General features: G+C 35.8%; 1 protein-coding gene across 21 annotated transcripts in view; it reads left to right on the top strand.

Annotated features, from left to right (window-relative positions):
* Positions 1-19,857, top strand: part of LOC140138075 (uncharacterized) — a 79,680-nt gene that overhangs the window by 14,883 nt on the left and 44,940 nt on the right. The window contains exon 5 of one of the 21 annotated variants that reach the window (XM_072159943.1): positions 16,433-17,152. The exons of 16 other annotated variants lie outside the window; for them this stretch is intronic. In XM_072159943.1, the coding sequence (XP_072016044.1) occupies positions 16,433-16,771 (339 nt within the window). In that variant the 3' untranslated portion in view covers positions 16,772-17,152. Of the gene's footprint in view, positions 1-3,912; positions 4,440-6,890; positions 7,491-9,857; positions 11,335-12,580; positions 13,232-16,432; positions 17,153-19,857 lie in introns of those variants that run through there. 4 more of the 21 variants (XM_072159932.1, XM_072159931.1, XM_072159934.1 and 1 more) reach the window with 4 other exon arrangements.

Here is a 19,857-nt window from a genome sequence, read left to right as displayed (position 1 = left end):
TGCATTTCTGTATCTGTCTGACTTTGTTGCCAAAATTATTTTTTTCTGACATCTAATTATAAATAGCTCTGAAATTTTAATTTTAAAAGAAAATTTTGTGTCAAATGTATATTTTTAAAAGCTCTGCCTGCTGATATTTGAGACAGACTCCCCCCCCCTCCAACCTTTAGCATTAATTCCTTGAGCACAGAAAAGCAAAAACCAGATAATATGTTGGCCTTGGCCATACAAGGTTTACAAAGCACATACACTGTATTCAACCTAATTAGCGCTTCTCCCATATAGTGGTCATGATAACTTTTCTAACGTATATCATTTTGTTTAAGTGCCTCCTTGTTTTTTCTTTTCTCATAAAATTGGATCAAAACTCATAATTAGATCACAGAAAAAAATCAAGTTGCATCAGTTGCCATGAAGTACAATGTTTATTCTACCATTTCTATTTCTTATTTTGAATTGGAGCTCTACAATATGTATGTTGCTTGCATGGTATGTCCATTTTGAAATTCGTAATTCAATATTGTATAAATGGCCCCTAAAGCACTCAATTAAGTGCCTGGTGCACTAATTAGTTTGAATGCAGTACAAAATGTTGATTGTGATGTTGATTCTTGGTCAGAATCAAATCACATATTTTGGTAAATAATGTTTTTTTTGCTATGTTTAGCATGTTGGGTGTAGCAAGGGAAATATTGATTACCATCATATTGCTACAGAAAATATGTACATATGTTAAACTACAGTCATTACAAGTATGTACTTTGAAGTTGTGTACTACATGTACATAAATATGTACTTACATCAACTACTACATGTAAAAAAAAAATTGGATATTCCATAAACTTTTAAACTTAGTAGGTACCAGTACCCTAAATCAGCATGCTGATTTCTGACATCTGTCACCTGTCTGTGGCTAAATAAATAATTTTTTTAATGGAAATTTCCATTAAGAAAAATGGTATTTTTAAGGCTATGCAAATGGGAGATGCATGAAATTCTTCAAATAAAACTATGATGTATGTACATTGTACAATGTAATTGAGATCGGCCAACAATAACTACAAGAAAGTGCAACCAGTGACCACATGATGGTTCTTTGTGCAATAAGCAAATAAAGAGTACAGGTTTGTAGAGGAGTTCTGAGTTTTAAAATACATATGCTGGAGCAACTAAACCACACTGGCTCGTCATCAACATCATCATTATTGTCATTAACATCACTCCAAGAGATTCCTAACTATCACCTTGTACATAAAAGTGTGTTTGTCTTATAAATGTATGCATCATATCCTTATGAATCAAGTTTTACAGTGATGATAGTCTTCAAAGGAACAGTTTTGTACATCGGTAGCATTTGTTGTTGTTGTTGACAAACAGTCATTCTCGCAGATGACGTCTAGCCTGTTGCAGTTGGGTAGTCCCCCTGCTGACTCCCCCATCTATGCACCTTTGTTTTAGAAAATGCTGTGGAAATGTTTTCAACATTTGACTACATCAAAATTTTACAGAGTTCCGGTACCTGTACATGCTGTATTCCCTGTAATCACAAATGTATGCCTGAGCATGCACTACAAGGCTGTTCATGGCTTGTAAGAAGCCTTTGTGCAAAGGTCAACCAGTGAAACACAATGCACAGCAAATAATTCTGTACAATTATGGTATTCAACAGAGGGCTCTTACTGAAATTCTTAACACAGGACAGTGCCAGGAAGCCTTGAGTCCCAGACACAAAAAACCATAGATTGGAGTGGGTATTCCTGGCACCTTCTTGTGTATCAGATATCTGTTATTGCCTAAGATAATCACCATATCATTCCTGCAGTTTATGGTAGCTGGTTAAATCACCTGTTTCAAATACATTAAATATCACTTTATAATAGAAAGGTTTAAACTTGTAGTACAAAAAATGAATGGTCTAGATGTAACAGTCATCTGTGAAATGCCAAAAACATTGAGAGAAATATTTTCCTAAAGTAACAAACACCGCAGATGGTCGTCAGCATTTTCACCATATGAAACCACATGAAAATAAAGTGCAAATTTGCAGTGAGGATGAAGTAAACAATATACTATGTAGATCTATGTAAACAACATTCTCTTACCACTACCACATGGTTGATTGAAGTAGAGAGAGAGAGGTACAGGTGTTATTGTGTAAACTGAATGATTCTGCCAGCTACAAAATGTACCTTATTGAATCATTCTTGAATGCAAGTTGCAGGTTTTATCTAGGATTTGCACATTGTCACAATTCATATGACACCTAAGTTGAGTTGCACCTGTAATTTACATTTGAAGTATGGTATGGGAAATTGGAAGCATCAAATTAGCATAATAGCATTCACTATAGGCTTGAGATAATAAGGATTGTGAATTTTGTAGGAATTTTTGTGAGGGGGGAGTAGCATTTGATGAGTCATTATGAAAACCATGGTTTCTCTGTACATAGCATTATATACCACCACATCTATTATGAACAATCCTGATGAATCTGTTTCTAGGGATGTATTATAGATCTATTGAAACCTAACACATCTAGACAATCTTTGCAAACTCATACTAACATATATCTTCCATACATGATAACTTGGTAAAACATGAAGTATTTAAATTATCAGAATCTGTCTGTTCTATAGGCTGTAACAATAACTTTGTTCTATTTTTACATGAGGTGTTATGTGATGAAGGGTGGGATGGATGATGACTTGGATATGTTTTTTAACAACTTTAATAGATGGAGTTAACTTGATATTTGACCTAGTTTATATGTGAATAATTTATAATCTGTGATTTGTATCGTGGACGATACTTCTGCCTTTATAGGTTCAAATAACCCTTTACAACCACTACATGGTCGCTTTGAGCATCAAATGACTCCATATCACAAGTTAGGGCCACTCCTTAATCATTCTAATATGCTTACCTCAACCCATGGGAGCAGAATTTAAGTTCATGGTTCTTTAAAATGTACGATACCAAGAAAGTTGTACTTAGAGTTACTTTAAACCCTATAATTGTGACATTGTGAACTAGGGCAAGGGTTCTACCATCCTGGACAACCTAGCTGTTAAATTTTAAAAACATAGCTACCCTAGTTCAGAGATCATCAAAAATTTAAACATCTGTCTTTGTGTTCTCCAACAATTTGGTTGGTTGGTTGGTACGTTTATTTTCCTTGCGGCTACATATAGCCCCACCAATGAATGAAATGTGATTAATTGGTGTTTCAAAGTGGCAAAATCTACAAGCGGAGTTTGAAAGTTTAATTATAACAAAACGAGAAAACAAGGAACATTTTAATCGAAGGCTGAATTACAGAGACTAGTTTGCGTCTGACATCGGGGCAAAGGCTCAGCATGATTTGTTGCTGACCTGAGCAGTACAGCATTTTCGGTCTGGTTGACAGGAAGTCATTTTCAGTTTGTCATTAAGTTATAATCGGAAACTAGAACAAAACATACACGTTTGTACTCAGCCTTGGGACTTCATTTCAAGTAAATGGGTAGAATTTAAAGGTAAAACAATGATGATTATATTGTAAACTATACATGTTTCATTCAAATGCCGACAAATTAAGTTTGGTGGATAAAAAATGAACGCCTAACATACCTTGATTCTAACTTGGTAAGCACAAACTGATAACGCAACAGCAATATGAAATTTCTATGTCTTGCTAGTAGAAGAATAACAAGTGGTGCTTTAACACACAAGGTGGGCAGTGAGCACTGTCGCACTGAATTAACTCTCAAGTCAAATAGAAATTGTAAATACATGTAGCTCTGTTAAACTGTTGTGAAAACAAAATATTAGTTAAATATGCAGTTACAACAATTATTGTCTGGGAATTACTGGCTAAATGCCTTTGAGCACGCCATTTCCAATGCTGCCTTTTTATCTTGCCATTATCCACAGGTTGAAGGCAGGGGTCAAGCTCACATCAGAGCAGATAAACGCCTTGCTCCCATATCGCTCACAAAAGTCATGAAAGCCATCCTAAGGACAACTGGACCAGCCTTGACATTTGGCACTGTGAAGCAGAACGGAGCACCATTTTTCCGCAAGGTATCGCCCGAGCTGTTCTTGGAGGCCACTGCACGTCTGCAAGCATTGAATTTGGGAAGTCTCATAGAACTTCAGATGCCTGGGAGAAAAACGAGTGCCGTGTTTATTAAGAAACCGCCCGAAGTGGCTCGAGTTGGCTTACAACAGATGGGGGATGTGTGCTTGATAGCTGAGTATGAGCGGCGTTATAATTGTAACGTGCTGCAATCTTTTCCAAAACACATACGCACCGAACTGATACGTCAGGGCCTTGTCCCATCAGAATTACTTACCTTGCAAAGACCATCTAGCGCTTGGACGTGAGGGAACTCAATTGAAACATACACAAAAAATTGATTACTGAATACTATCCATAGTCATAGTGAAAACATTCACATATATAGTGAGTTACCCTGCAGTTTGAACAATGTTAAATTTTGCTTTGAATTTCACAGGTAAAACAAACCAAGCAAATTGCGCCGCTTAGGAAAGTGATGAGGGCCATTCTGGCTACATCAGGTCCAGTGCTAACCCTTACAGCGGTTCAACAAAATGGCAGGTCACTCTTCAGAAGCATCAGTCGAGACCAATTTATAGCAGTGACACAGGCATTAGAATCGGCACAACTTGGAACTTTGGTGCGGTTGCAGATGTCGGAAGGCAGGACACGAGATGTGTTTGTAAAGAAAGTTCCACATGAAGCTCAGGAAGGACTGCGCCTGAATCCAGATTTGTGTTCCACGGATTTGTAGTACTATTCACGCTTCTTTTCACCACTGCTATCGTCTTTTCCAATTTCCATATGTGATGGTTTAGTTAATCAAGGAATTGTAGCACCAGACTTTTTTGCCCTTCACAAGTAATAAAGAAAAATGACAATGACTATCTCAAAAGTTGCACTTATTATACTCAGTTGCTTAGTTTTGGTGAGCAAAAAGTTAATGAATTTGTAGTTGCTAAATTGCACATGCAGGTTTATGTTATGCTTCCCAAGAATATTGCAATTGAAATGAATCTTTGCTGAGAATGATCCGTTTTGTTTGAAACCAACAGGTGCGGCGACGTCGTCCATCTCTAAACCAACCTGTGCCAATCGTTAAAGTCATGACCTCCATTCTACGCACCACGGACCCGTCCTAACTCACATCGCTGTCAGAAGGAACGGTGCTCCGGTATTCCGTAGGGTTTCCGTTGATCAGTTCTTAGAAGCTGCCAAAAAACTACAAGCAGCGAATTTAGGCAATATTGTTGAAATGAGGTTAGGAGGTGGGAAACCAAGTATAGTTTTCATCAAAAAGCCGCCAGCCGATGTGCATGAAATTCTGGAAATAAATCCTGGTTTTATTTCGTCAAGTGATTACGCGCAGCGGTATAATTCACCCATGCTTTCATCCATACCTCCAACCATGGCAGGGGAGTTGCTTTCCAAAGGACTCGTTCCACGGGAATTTTTCTAAGGAGGGTCAAGTGGAATGCGAACAGATATGTTTCTGTGACCAATGCTGAAGTAAATTTGTAGGCTACTGTTGCATTTTGAATTAATGTGTGATCAGTGATCAGTAAAATGAGGTGACACCATGTACAGTACTTGCTGGTATTATCACATGGATGAAAATCATGTTAGACTTTAAATGTACATAAATGTATACTTACTACAATCAATGAACATAATAATATAATATAAAAGGAATTATCATTAGTAAGATTATATATTTTAGAAGTGAAGCTTTAAACTGTAAAAAAGCATATATATTATTCATTCGTGCAGCTAGTTGTGAATTCTTAATGTTATGTACCTATACGAATACAAAACTACTTGAAAGTAGCACTAGATTTTCATATTGCTCCAAGTTTCATATCACCAGTCAGTAGCAGGGTTCTCAATTGGTGGCCCGCAGCTTGGATCCGTCCTGCCGACCAATTGGTTTGTCCGTGAACATCTCTGAAATGTAGGCCTACAGTAAACATAGCAAAACATCATGTTTTGGGCCCTCAAACGCTAATCTTTGAAATGATTGTGACCTTCCAAGCAAATATAATTGAAACCCCTGGTTTATAGAGTCGTTTTCCAGCCACCATTGGACACCATTCAAGGAGAGCTGCCAAATTCCTAGAATTGCTCCAATTCTCTGACTAAGTGGTTAAAGCGTGTCCTATGACTAAGCAGGTGTTAGTCACTTTGCATGTATGTACTATGTAGAAGTATCACTTTGTCAGTCACATCATGTCAAAATAATTGTCTTCTTAGTGGGTAGGTCTCCACTCTTTTCAGTGTGGGTGTCATTTCAAAAGATAATGGCCAGAGATTTGTGTCGGCCACTCCAAAGTTAAGACTACGGAAAGCCTGTGATACAAATGTGACATGTTCTGATCCAATCAGACCAAAGTTGACAAAAATGAAATTGAGATATCTTTAGGCAAAAATAAGAAGCAAAAAGCAAAAGTGAAAATGAACATAAAAAAGTTAGTAACGTTGCAACAAAGTATGTTAGTGCTTTAGGATTTTGAGTTAAGGTATTATACTTTGAGCAAGTTAGTGATGGTATTCAAATGGTTCAAACTTTCAAACTTTGGTCTGAGTGGATCAGATCATGTCATAAATTAAGAAAACTTCCTAATCCTAATAAATATAAACCAGTGGCTGCCATCTCCTATTGGAAACTGAGAAGCTGACTTTCTTTTGTATACATGTAACTAATTCTGTCTAATTTATTTGTGCAAAGCAAAAGTAATTTAGTGACTTTAATTCACATTTAATAAACAGTTTGGTCAGAATATTGAAAAACAAGGAAATGTAATGCTGACATTTCTTGAGTATGATGAGCTTCGAAACCTTTTGTCTCTTTCAGAATGTTGGCAAAAGCATGGAGCAGAATGTTAATCAACATGATCATGTGACTATCAGAAGTCTCATGTCGGCTATTTTGTTGATATCAGGGCCAGCATGTACACGGGCGGCCATAAATAGCAACGGACCAAAGAATCTTCGTCATATTAGCAGAGATCAGTTCACTGCAGCCGCTTTAAAGTTACAAGAAGCTAACCTAGGTTCAACTATTGATATCAAGCTTCAGGTCCATACCCGATCAACCCTTTTGTTTGTCAAAAAGCCACCCGATGAGATGCAGGATAGATTACGATTGAATAGGGATCTGTGTTCTTATGAGGCGTATGCTTTGAGATACAATATGAGACCACCTGCAAGTATCATCAAACGATGGCAGGAGAGATTGGTACAGATGGGGCTTATCCCACATGACCATTTTAAACATTAAAGCCAGCCTGGTTTTAAATACCACCTTCTCGTCCCGGTTTCGTAAATCAGGTTGCCGTATTTCGTCAAATAAACGCCCCTGGGGGCGTTACATTTTCACAAGGGGGGGCGTTTATTCAAGGTCAATTTTAGAACGATAAAAACGCTAAAATGATGAAATATGAACTAGAAACACTGACTTCTCGCTCACTTCTGGAATTCCAATCCAGATTTTTGCCAATTATTGATGCTATTATCGACCATGTGGGGAACTTGGTAAGCTTACTAGCTACACAAGATGGCATGGAAATATCAGCATTTTTGAAACATCTTGGTTGAAAAAAGTGGTGGGGGGGCGTTTATTTGAGGGGGGGGCGACTATTTGACGAAATACGGTATATATGTGTTTTGGTATTGGCAAGGCACTGCACTGGTGGTCAGGGCAAACTAAAGAACTTTAATGTTTCTATTCATAAAATATGTTAAGAAATCTGATAGAATTCTTATCTAGGAATGTGAACATTACAATGAGCTCTGAGCTTGTCTTCTTTTCTGACAATCAAGGAAATCACATTTTTGTAAAAACTTATGATAGGACCCAAAGACAACGAATGTGTGCATACGTGCTGGTGGTAAACAATTTCTTTTTGAAGTTTAAACTGACTTTCAGCATAAAAATTCAACTAACCTTGAATTTTCGATGTGTGACACACATCCTCATCAGAAGAAGGGCAAGTCCATCACAACATCTTAGTACTTCTTCTGATGACGATATGTGTCGCACATCAACAATTCAAGGTTAGTTGAATTTTTGTGCTGAAAGTCAGTTTTAACTTCTAGAAAATGTCCTATGAATGATTAAATGAAACTTATTTTGTTGGGGAGGGAGAGGGTTCAAAATGTTGATGTTATATTGACCCACCTCTGGTTATGTTACAGACTGGGAAGGAGGGTCAGCTAAACAAAACTAGTTAAATTATAGGATGTTTTTATATCATATTCATATTCATATTCATATTCATTTATTTCCATAAAAAACTGACATTCACAAAAACAATCAAATTAAATATTTACAGAAAACAACACATGGAGGAAGAGGCTAGAAGGCCAATAAGGCCAGATATATCGCCTCCCCCTAGAAATTATAAAGTTACAACTAGGCCTGGCATTTTCGGGTAATTTTGTACCCGGTACCCGCCGCAATTTTCGGCGGGTAACCGGCACCAAATTGCAAAAAAAAAAAAAAATTTTTAATTTTTTTTTTTAATTTTATTTTTCGGTTTTGTAGTGTCTTCTGGACCTAGACCTAAATGCCAGGATCATTCATGGTTGACCTAAAAAAAAAAAAAAAAAAAAAAATTTCAAGATATTTTGTTATTTTTTATATGAAAATTGATAATTTATTCATGTCATAGTCTATTAATGATTTCAAAATGTATTCAGATTCAATGCATTTTGAAATCATTAATAGCGTATGACATGAATACAAATGATCAATTTTCATATTAAAAATAACAAAATATCTTGAATTTTTTTTTTTTTTTTTTTTTTTTTTTTAGGTCAACCATGAATGATCCTAGCATTTAGGTCTAGGTCCAGGGACACTACAAAACCGAAAAATAAAAACTTTAAAAAAAAAAAATTTTTTTTTTTTTTTGAATTTCGGTACCCGGGAGGGTATTTCCTACCTGGTAATGTAATCTCAGGCGGTACCCGTTTACCCGACCGAAAATGCCAGCCTTAGTTACAACTAACATTTATACAAAAAAAATCAATCAAACATCACATAAAAAAGGAATCACTAACCAAAAGACAAGACAAGGACGGTGCTCAAAGATAATATATTAAGTATATTTAGAGATTAACATTTCTTTTAATTGATAACGAAATGTTTAATAGATCTGGAGTTTTTCACAAAAATACCTAGTGAATTCCAAAGGATGGGGCCTTTAGTACGGATTGCGTGATCAGAAAAAACTTTTTTGTTTTTAGTCAAAGATCATTGATCTTTTTGTTAATGGTGTAGCTTGTAGGTGGATGTCATTTATGATTTACCCTTTAATCATTTAAATGAACAAAATACAACATTGACTTTTATTTAACTGAAAATGATTACAGTATATGTATAATAATGTCACTGAAGTGATATAAAAAAATCAGTCAAAAAATAATGACGTAAATTTTTTTTATCTTGATCAACATAAAAATGCTAGAATTATGTAAACTGATCTTGTGGATATAAATGGCATTAGTACATGTATATAATTTCGTGTAATGAACGCTTTAATTTAATTGATTGAGTATCAAATAAAATGTGAAAATCAAATAAAAATGTGTGAAAGTCCTTTTTTCAGCAGAGATGTTCAAAACAAAGCATTTTAATCTAAAATAACACTACTAAACATTACTACTACCCATTCATTCTTTCTGGGATTAGTTGGACATCAATGAAGTCCATGGTTGCCCGGTGAAGGATTGTATACATGATAATTTGGGAAGAATATCTGAAAACAAGCCAAATAGATTGTTGTGTGATATAGGTTTAAAATATTATCTTTTGCAGAAAATTCAAAAGCGATCTGTATCCTGTGGGGGCAGTTTTTATCACAGCAATCTAGTGACATCCAGAAGTATCATGTCGGCTATCTTATTGATGTCAGGTCCAGCATGTACCCATCAGGCCATGAACAGCAATGGCCCAAGAATGCTCCGTCACATCACAAGGAGTCAGTTCACATCGGCAGCTACTAAATTACAAGATGATGGTCTGGGTTCATTGGTGGTGCTCCAACATAACCATTTGACGCGTCAATCATCACAACACGTCTTCATCAAAAAGCCTCCAGGGATAGCTTTGGAAGGATTGATGAGGAACAAGGATCTTTGTCAAATTGAGGAGTATACCTTGAGATATAACATGAGACCACCTGCTAGTATCATTCGCAAATGGAAACCAAAGTTGGTGGAATTGGGATTTGTTCCAGAAGACCATTTCAAGGAATGACTACATGTTCATCACTAAATTGTACAGAGCTTGATAGAAAAACTATAAAACTATACACAATAAATTTTAGATATCAGAACGTATAGTTGTAGATTTTTAATCTTAAAAGTCTAGGGCATATGTGTTGATTTAAAAATTATAGTTTCTGAGTCATGGGATTAATATTACATGATGGAGGCATACAAAAGGTTAAAGGACAATAAAATAGGTTAGATTTAAATTTTAATGTTTCTTTAGTTTGTGGGTCTCCTGCTAAATTTTACACTTCTAATATTAGAAATCATCAATAACCAAACTTATGGCTCTTATGAAACACTGGTATTAGTACATGTGCATTAATCTCTCTCTTTAACAGTGGATCATGAGTTTCTCTAAAATATGCATATATTGTATTGTGGGAAAGAATATCGGTACAAATTGGTAGAAAAATCCAGGATTCACCTATGTCATGTACAAACTTTGTGTACCAACTCAGGTTTTGATTTTCTATATTTTCTTTTATTATTTTGTTTTGTTTTGAATTATTTACTTGATATGGGGAATAAAAATAGCTGCTTTTAGATGTACTTTTGTGTCACCTTATCACCTTTGGATGAGGTAGAGCATAAAATATGTATAATCATAATGATATTACATCGAAGTAAGAAAGTTTTCACCGGAGATAGAAATTTCTTGCTCATTTTTTTTTAATCTTGGAAAAGGAATTTCACCTGATATTCTCACATATATAGAAAATTTACAAGTAACAAAGTTGAGATTCACACTATAGAACTTTGTCAGAATCTTTGTGTGCCTATGCCAGAATTGCGTCGTAAATTCTTGATGAAATTAGAACCTCTATCCACCTTACTTCATGTTTAATTGAGTCTTTTTTTTATTTATTTGAAAGTGGTACCTTGATCATATTTTGGAACTGCAGTACTTTGTGGTATTCATAGACTTTAGGGACTTCAAAATGTGGCTTTCTGAATGATCACCCTTAACTGAATTCTACAGATGAAATCTTCCAGAGACAATGATTGTGATAGGTTTAAAATATTATCTTTTGCAGACAATCCACAAGAAACCTGCATCCCGAGGGAGCACATTTTATCGCAACAATCTAGTGACATCCAGAGGTATCATGTCGGCTATCTTACTGATGTCAGGTCCAGCATGTACTGCCAAGCCATGAATAGCAATGGCCCAAAGATGCTCCGTCATATCACAAGTGACCAGTTCATCAGTGCGGCCACTAAATTACAACAAGACCATCTGGGTACGCTGTATTCTTTTTCAAAACGTCACGGCACAACACATCTTTGTCAAAATGCCTCCAGCACATATATCTGATGGATTGAGACGGAACCGTGATCTTTGTCTTATTGAAGAGTATGCTACGCGGTATAACATGAGGCCACCTGCTAGTATAATTCGCAAATGGAAACCAAAGTTGGTGGAATTGGGATTGGTTCCTCCAGACCATTTCAAGGAATAAACCTGGAATGTAATAGAGCTCTGAAAACATGTACTACTTGATAGATCAGAAGTGTAGACGCCACCAGTTCCTCCTCGTTCCTACATTGTACTTCTTTTGACTTTTAAAAAATGAACTGCTTAAAATAAGAACTGTCAGTGACTCAGCTGTTGTATTAACGATGGGTGAAACACTGAGTACAATGCAGTGTTCTGTTTGATTTTACATCCATGGATAGTGATTTATAGGGACATTTACATTGTCATTTGTCATTTATGTACACATTTACTACTTCAAGTGATTTGAGTAATTAAGGACTTGTTCCTGTTGTTTTTATAGTTTTTGTTTTTATTGTGTTAGGTCGGAATAAACACAAATGTTGCTAATAGATGTGAGAATGCATACTCAGTCTCATAGTTTTCATAACTCCCATTTTCATGCAAGTCATTCAGTCAGCTTGAAAAATGGTTGAAACTTGGCAGGCCATTATAACTCGAAATATTTGCTTTAAAATAGATTGTTAAAAAACTGATATTAGGTACATTGTTGAAATTACAAAGTTACCATCCTAGTTCATTTGAGTTAAGTTGTACCAAAGGCAAAAATATGTTCAAGTAATTGCATTTTGTGAGTCTTTACATTTTAAAATGTTTGTTTGTGGTTTACAGATAGATCCAGTCTATATGCACTGTTGCGTTTTCCACATATGTTTCTAAACTTGAAAAATGTGAATACCAGATTTGTTCCCCTTACTCCATCTGAACCATTCAGATGAAATCTTTACTTTTTGATTATTGTGATAGGTTTAAAATATTATCTTTTGCAGAGAATGCTTAACCGATCTGCACCCCGTAGCCGTGGGAGCACTTTTTATCGCAGCAATCTGGTGACATCCAGAGGTATCATGTCAGCTATCTTACTGATGTCAGGTCCCGTATGTTCTCACCAAGCCATGAATAGCAATGGTCCAAAGATGCTCCGACATATCACAAGTGGTCAATTTATGAATGCAGCTACTAAATTACAAGATGCCAATCTTGGCACACTGTTTTCTCTTCAGACGCGACAAACATCACAATATATCTTTATCAAAAAGCCTCCAGCGGAAATGTCAGAGGGCTTGATACAGAACCAGGATCTTTGTCGAATTGAGGAGTATACATATCGGTATAACATGAGACCACCTGCTAGTATCATTCGCAAATGGAAACCAAAGTTGGTAGAAATGAGAATGGTTCCGGAGGACCATTTCAAGGAATGATAATGCTAGTCGTTGAAAACATAGTATCCCCACCGAATCATGATTTATTCATTTCCTCGGCTTGTTAGTTAGCCCAAGCCTTCATAAAGAAATACAAACATCACAAATGGAAAATTAAATGGCCCAAAGGAACAACACAAATCTGGAATTTTACTTCAGCACAAATCAGGAATTGTATGCTTCAGTATACAACTATATACATTTATAAAAAGTATACTGTATTTCGTCAAATCTTAATAGTCGCCCCCCCCCCCCCAAATAAATGCCCCCCACCACTTTTTTCAACCAAGATGTTTCAAAAATGCTGATATTTCCATGCTATCTTGTGTAGTAAACTTACCAAGTTACGCACATGGTCGATAATAGCGTCAATAATTGGCGAAAATCTGGATCAGAAACCTGGAAGTGAGCCAGAAGTCAGTGTTTCTAGTTCATAGTTTGTCATTTTAGCGTGTGTTTTTTAGTTTACCTAATGATTTTAACGGGAATTATCGTTCTAAAATTGACCTTGAATAAACGCCCCCCCCCTGGGAAAATGTAACGTACCTGGGGGCGTTTATTTGACGAAATACGGTATGAATGGTCATGAATAATTGGCAAACTTTAGAGATCAGTCTTGTGATATTAAAACTATCAATGTAGTCTAGTCAATACAGTCAGTCTACTCTGAAGTACAAAGTAACGACGCGGACGCACACATTGTGCCGACTTTGAAGGCACGCATACCTCAGCAGAGACGCAGTACTGCGCACTGTTTACACGCTGTATACGTGAGCGTTGTCACTTTGTACTTCAGAGTGGACAAACTGTAGAAGATACACAACAGCAGGTTAACATTATAAATGTTACCCACCCACAATGATGTGACCTGTAGGGATAAATGAGCACAATATTGCAAACGTTTGTGTACATAAAGTACATGTATAAAGCTTTAGGCTAATGAAAGTCAATTCCCAGTTTCCCGTTACATTATTTTTCATGACTGTGTAGGTGACCATTTCATTATTCATTATTCATTATTTTATACCATTTCATTATTGCATCTGTTACAGGTGTAAACCAATAACTACCCATGTATACATGTGATAAATCACAGTTTGTAGTTTACAGATGTAGTGTACAACCACATGAAGGTGATTCTACAACTATTATCAAAAGTTTCACAATATTTTTACGGGATGAGATCAGAGCAGATCAAAAGTGCGGGACAGACAATTGAGTAGGTATTCATTAATAATTCATTATTAACCATATACCATGCTCCTACTGCAAAGAAAATCCCTGAAAATCAACATAAATAGATTTATGATATATTTAAAACCACAATTATTTATTTGTATGTTAAAGTTTGTTAGAAATCAACATTTTATTCAAAATAATGAAATATTTGGCCAGCAAATTGTTTTGAGCGGAGTAGGGTAACGGGAAACTGGGAATCGACTTTCATTAGCCTTATGCTGTTCTTAATTGCTTTCTCTATTATCATTTTACAGTATAACTTTGCTATTGTAGGATAATTTTCATGAAAATCTAAATCAAATAACAGCTGATGACAGACTGAAAGAGGGCTATAATTTAAGAAGAACTTTGGAATTTCAAGCTTTGTTTACATTACAGTTTGATCAGCTTGAAATCGGCAGGCCTTATAACATCACGGATTAATTTCAATATTTTTATTTGGAGAATTGTCTTGTGACATCTCGCCAGAGCTATTACAAATTATTAATTGAAGTCCTGTACTTTGTCTTCTTTCTTCTATCACGCAAAATATAGACCAGACAGGTCAACTATATCACCCTTAACCATGTTAACGTGGGTCTACTTTTTGACGTAGTGATGAAAGCCTAATAATTCCTGCCAATTAAGAGCTGATCAAAGTATATGCTTGATTGCTGCAGTAGCTTGATTGCTGCAGCAGCTTTCCCCCTTAAAAAACACATTGGCCGCCTCTCTGGAAAATCCTGGTTTATATGTTACTGCTTCTTGGGTATAAATTATTCCATTCAGCTCTGCATGTGAATGAATACTAAGACCACAGCAGCTAAAGGAAGTATCCCATCATGCATTGCAGTGTATCTGCTTGCTCCATAGCAAATGTATACAAAATATCAACAAGAGCCGCTTAGATATTTAGAGCTATGGATAGTTTCACAATACTTTATACATGTAGATCATATTTTTTCAAACAAAAGTCCAAGGTCCTCTGATATAACTTAAGCGAGTAATTGAAAGTTGAAGTGAGAGATTTTGTGTACACTTTCTATGGCATGTGCAGTTCTACTATGATAGTGCAGAGCATGATGGGATACACCTATCAGCTGCTGTGGGTAAAGACACATCAAAACCAAGGGCCAAACATGACCAGCATAATCATTCATAAACTATTAGTATGTACATGTGTGTATACAATGTAATCAAAATCAGAAATAGAACTTGGCAAGTCAATGTGGATGGGCTTTAGGTGCTCACTTATTATGTTAATCTTAACTGATATTACTTTTTCTCTCTCTTAGTGACAACAATTTCAAACTGTATCTTGTTGTGTTGATTTTTAAAAGTAACTTGAATATATTTAGTAAATATTCTCCTTATATTCAAATACATCGCAATGAAAAACGGATGTTGACTGACCTGTATACATGATATGCTCAATTGAAAGTTCAATATTCTTCAACATTCATGGAATTGGAAAGTAAAGGATGTCATAGGGATGGGGAAACAAGTTTGCTTGTGGTGCATCACATTAACAAAAGTAAAAGTACTATTTTGTTGACACTGAATTCTCTCAGAAAGTAATCAAATTATTCTCCTTAAAGGAGTATTTCGTGATCCTAGCATCCTCTTTTTATGACATTTTTCAGTACATATCCACGAAAAAAGCATATTCCCAAAATTTCAGTTGATTCCGATTTTGCGTTTGCGAGTTATGCATGATTATGTGTATTACACTGCTCCATAGACAATACGTTGTAATTTCGTTCTGGTGCACCAGAACGAAATTCAAATTTCATGATATCTTTGCAAAACGAATTAATCAGGCATGAGAATTTTCAGGTAAAAAACTGAATTCAGTTTTTTTTATGGTCAAAATTTCCGCAACTTTATTTAATTTCAGCCTGTTTTGGGTACTTTTTGCCCAATTTCACGCGCATTTTCAGTTTTTTCAGTTTTTTTTAGGAAAGTGCAGTCTCATGCCTGATTAATCTGCAAGAAATATTTTGTACATAAACATTATGTAGCCAGAGTATTCCAGTGATATAAAAATCTCAACTTTTTTTGAGAAAAGTGGGGGGATGAGGCTGTGGATCACGAAATGCCCTTTTAAGTAAGCATATCTTTAATTAGGGTGTGCTAATACCTGGTAATTTAGATATTAGATTGATGCAAAGCACTTTTTTTCTCGTTCAAATTTTGCAGGGGCTGGGAGCTCTTCGGGGAGCTACTTTGAGTAGTCAGAATTTGGGATGTAGGAAGAAAACCGACCTGGCATGTGTATCATGTAAGGATATAATGGCAGCTATTATCACAATGAAAGGTCCTGTGTGCACTGCCAAAGCCGTCCACAAAAATGGTCCACACCCTGTCCGGACCATTGTGAAGAAGCAGTTTCTGGATGCAGCGCACAAACTTCAAGAGGCCAAACTAGGAACATTAATGAGGGTGCACGCCAGAGGGGGTGGTGTAAATGATGTTTTTGTGAAAAATTACCCGAACATCTTACTGATGAATTGGATGACAGATACCTGTGTACATTGACTGAGTATACAATGCGGTTTCACATGCGTACTCCGGCCAGCATAAGTCATAACTTGCGAGAGGAGCTTATACGACTTGGACTTGTCGCTGAAGACCTTTTTACAAATCCTCTTCATAAGTAGAAATCATTGGAAGAAATCAAAGCAAATAGTGTAATATTTTTAATGAAATAAATAGGAATTTTAGAATAAGTCATTTTTTGTTGGTGTGTGCTTTCAAGAAAGCTGAGGATTTTAGCCCAAAGGTAGAAGTTGATATGACATTGATTAGTAGGCACTAAGTGCCCTTACAGTATTATACTGGGCTGTGGTGGTTTAGGGTTATTTTGGTTGAAATCCATACACCCCCTATGGAAGACACAATCTTAATCTTCAAAAATAGGCTACCCTGGCATTTTCGGGTAATTTTGTACCCGGGTACCTGGCGATTTTTCGGGCGGGTAACCGGTACCAATTTCGTTTTTGTAGTGTCCTAGACTTAAATGCTAGGATCATTCATGGTTGACCTAAAAAAAAAAAAAAAAAAAAAAAATTCAAGATATTTTGTATTTTTTTAATATGAAAATTGATACTTTGTATTCATGTCATAGTCTATTAATGATTTCAAAATGCATTCAAATTCAATGGATTTTGACATCATTAATAGACTATGACATGAATACAAATGATCAATTTTCATATTAAAAATACAAAATATCTTGAAATTTTTTATTTTTTTTTTTAGGTCAACCATGAATGATCCTAGCATTTAGGTCTAGGTCTAGGGACACTACAAAACCGAAAAAATATATTTTTTTTTTTTTTTGAATTTGGTACCCGGGAAGGGTATTTCCTACCCGGGTAATGTAATCTTGGGCGGGTACCCGCTACCCCGCCCGAAAATGCCAGCCTCACTGAATAGGTGATGCCATTTGCAATCAACAACCCTGTGTGTGGGAGATCAGGATCATGTCTACCATAGGGGGTGTATGGATTTGATCTGGAATAGCTCATTGTTGATCCATATGGATTATTTTTAACTTGGTTGTTTCACTTGTTTGTAACATAATTGATTGTTTTTAGAAAATAAACTAATGGCTACCCACACACAGTTTATCTCCATGTTCATTAAGTATGATGTAGTGATACTCAAATAGTAGCTATAATAAAATCCAGAAATAAAGAAACTAGTTGTTGTCTGATGAACCCAGAACCTGTCAAACTAACTCCCCACTGCCTGTGATTGGTTAGTATCACATAACTTGGGAAGTCGCCCTAGTTATGCGATATTTACCAATTAACAATAGGCTGTGCTGGAATTTGATTTACAGAATTGTCAGATGCGAACTAGTTTTTCCAACTTCAATTATAGTCTCAACTGTAAATCAGCACGATCCCAGCCCAATCAAGTACCGTATTGTTTGTAATAAACGCTCCCCCTCTAATAAACGCCCCCCTCCAATTTTTCTGTGAAAATTTGACAAAAATGCTAACATTTCCATGACATATCGTGTAGGTAAGCTTAAAACTTGCATCAGTCATGTCAGTCACGATCGCAAAATTGAATGGACAAAACCTATTATGACTCAACTCCCATCCATTTTATTGCCTAATTATGGTCGAATTTCACTAATTCCATGCACTTACAGGTGTAATTTTGTTGTATTCCCCACGAAAATATCATTTTCTGTGGGCGCCGCCATCATGTATAGTGTAAATCCCTCCTTTTAATAGGAGCACCATCGGAAATTGAACACAATTTTAAGCTTTTTTCACTGACAATTTTCCAATAAACGCCCCCAGGGCGCTTATTACAAACAATACGGTAATTGTTTTGGTTAATTACATCCCAGTAAAACATACTGGTAATTTGGATTGTCATTTACCTTTGCAGAGTATTCATGAATATTTTGACCACAAAAATTCCCTTCCCTTATTATGGTTCTGTTGATCCCCTTTATTGTGGTTATTTTGACCCCCTCTGGATGTATTTTTATTGGTGAAAACAAGTCAATTTATTTCCTTCCCCTCCTTGAAATGATTCTCGGAACCAATCCCAAATTATACCTGTAGCTTCGATGCATTGAACTTCATCCAGAGGTTTTTGACTTGGGTGCATGGTGGCTTAAAATTCTGCATGCCGATGTCTTTTTTTTTTTCATCCAGAGGTTTTTGACTTGGGTGCATGGTGGCTTAAAATTCTGCATGCCGATGTCTTTTTTTTTTTTTGCTAGCAATAAAATACTGGAATCCATAAATGACAGAAAAGACAGATTTATTATCATGTATTGGGATTTAAGGAGTTGCTTCTTTTTTGGAGTTTTAAAATGAGTTGCATGTCTACTTCATATTGGGTTACCGAGTTACAGATTTCAGAGTTACTGCTCTCAGAATTTAAATAGTATATTAAAAGACCATAATTGTGTAGTTAGGGTTCAAAATTTATCTTGTGTAACAAACAAAGCATTGCCCGTCCATTACTGTCTGGTACTGTTGTTTTATACAATTTGTTATGTATACACAAAACTTGCTTTGTGCCTGTCTTTGTGTTGCTAAAATGGCAGTTTAAAATTAAGCATTTGAAATGAGATTGTGAAATAGAGTGACAATTAAAAAGGAGGCACAGGCTTCTTTTTAAAAATATCAGTCAAATGAGGAACATTATGGTGGCTGAGTAGATTTAGCAAAGCTTTCTCAAATGTCTGTAGTCTTGAAATCAGTTGGTGAAATTTCAAAACTGGTTCTTGTGAAAAATTGGTTATAGTGTGACTTTGCTTTTCAATCAATCAATTAAACAAACAATTACTTTTATAAAATGCACCAAAATAGTTTGCACGAAGGTGTCTACAAATTAAGTACAAAAAGCAAAGAAAAACAATGATTAAACAAAGAAAAAGATAATGCAAAATTATAAAATTAATGCGGTTGTAATTAAAAGCAAAAATTGGTTGTAGGTGAATATGAAGAGACCAAACATTTAAAATATTAAGTGTACTATCATGAGATTAGAACATACCCCAAAGTCAACACCCTGTTACATTGTAGCCTCAACACCAAATGAGAGGTACCTAACAGCTTCAAATATTTTTAACCCCAACAAAAGTGACA

The sequence above is a fragment of the Amphiura filiformis genome, chromosome 17, assembly GCF_039555335.1.
Source record: "Amphiura filiformis chromosome 17, Afil_fr2py, whole genome shotgun sequence".
Classification (NCBI taxonomy): Eukaryota; Metazoa; Echinodermata; class Ophiuroidea; order Amphilepidida; family Amphiuridae; genus Amphiura; species Amphiura filiformis.
Note: the sequence above shows the minus strand (reverse complement) of the source record. Positions and strands in the feature narration are given on the sequence as shown.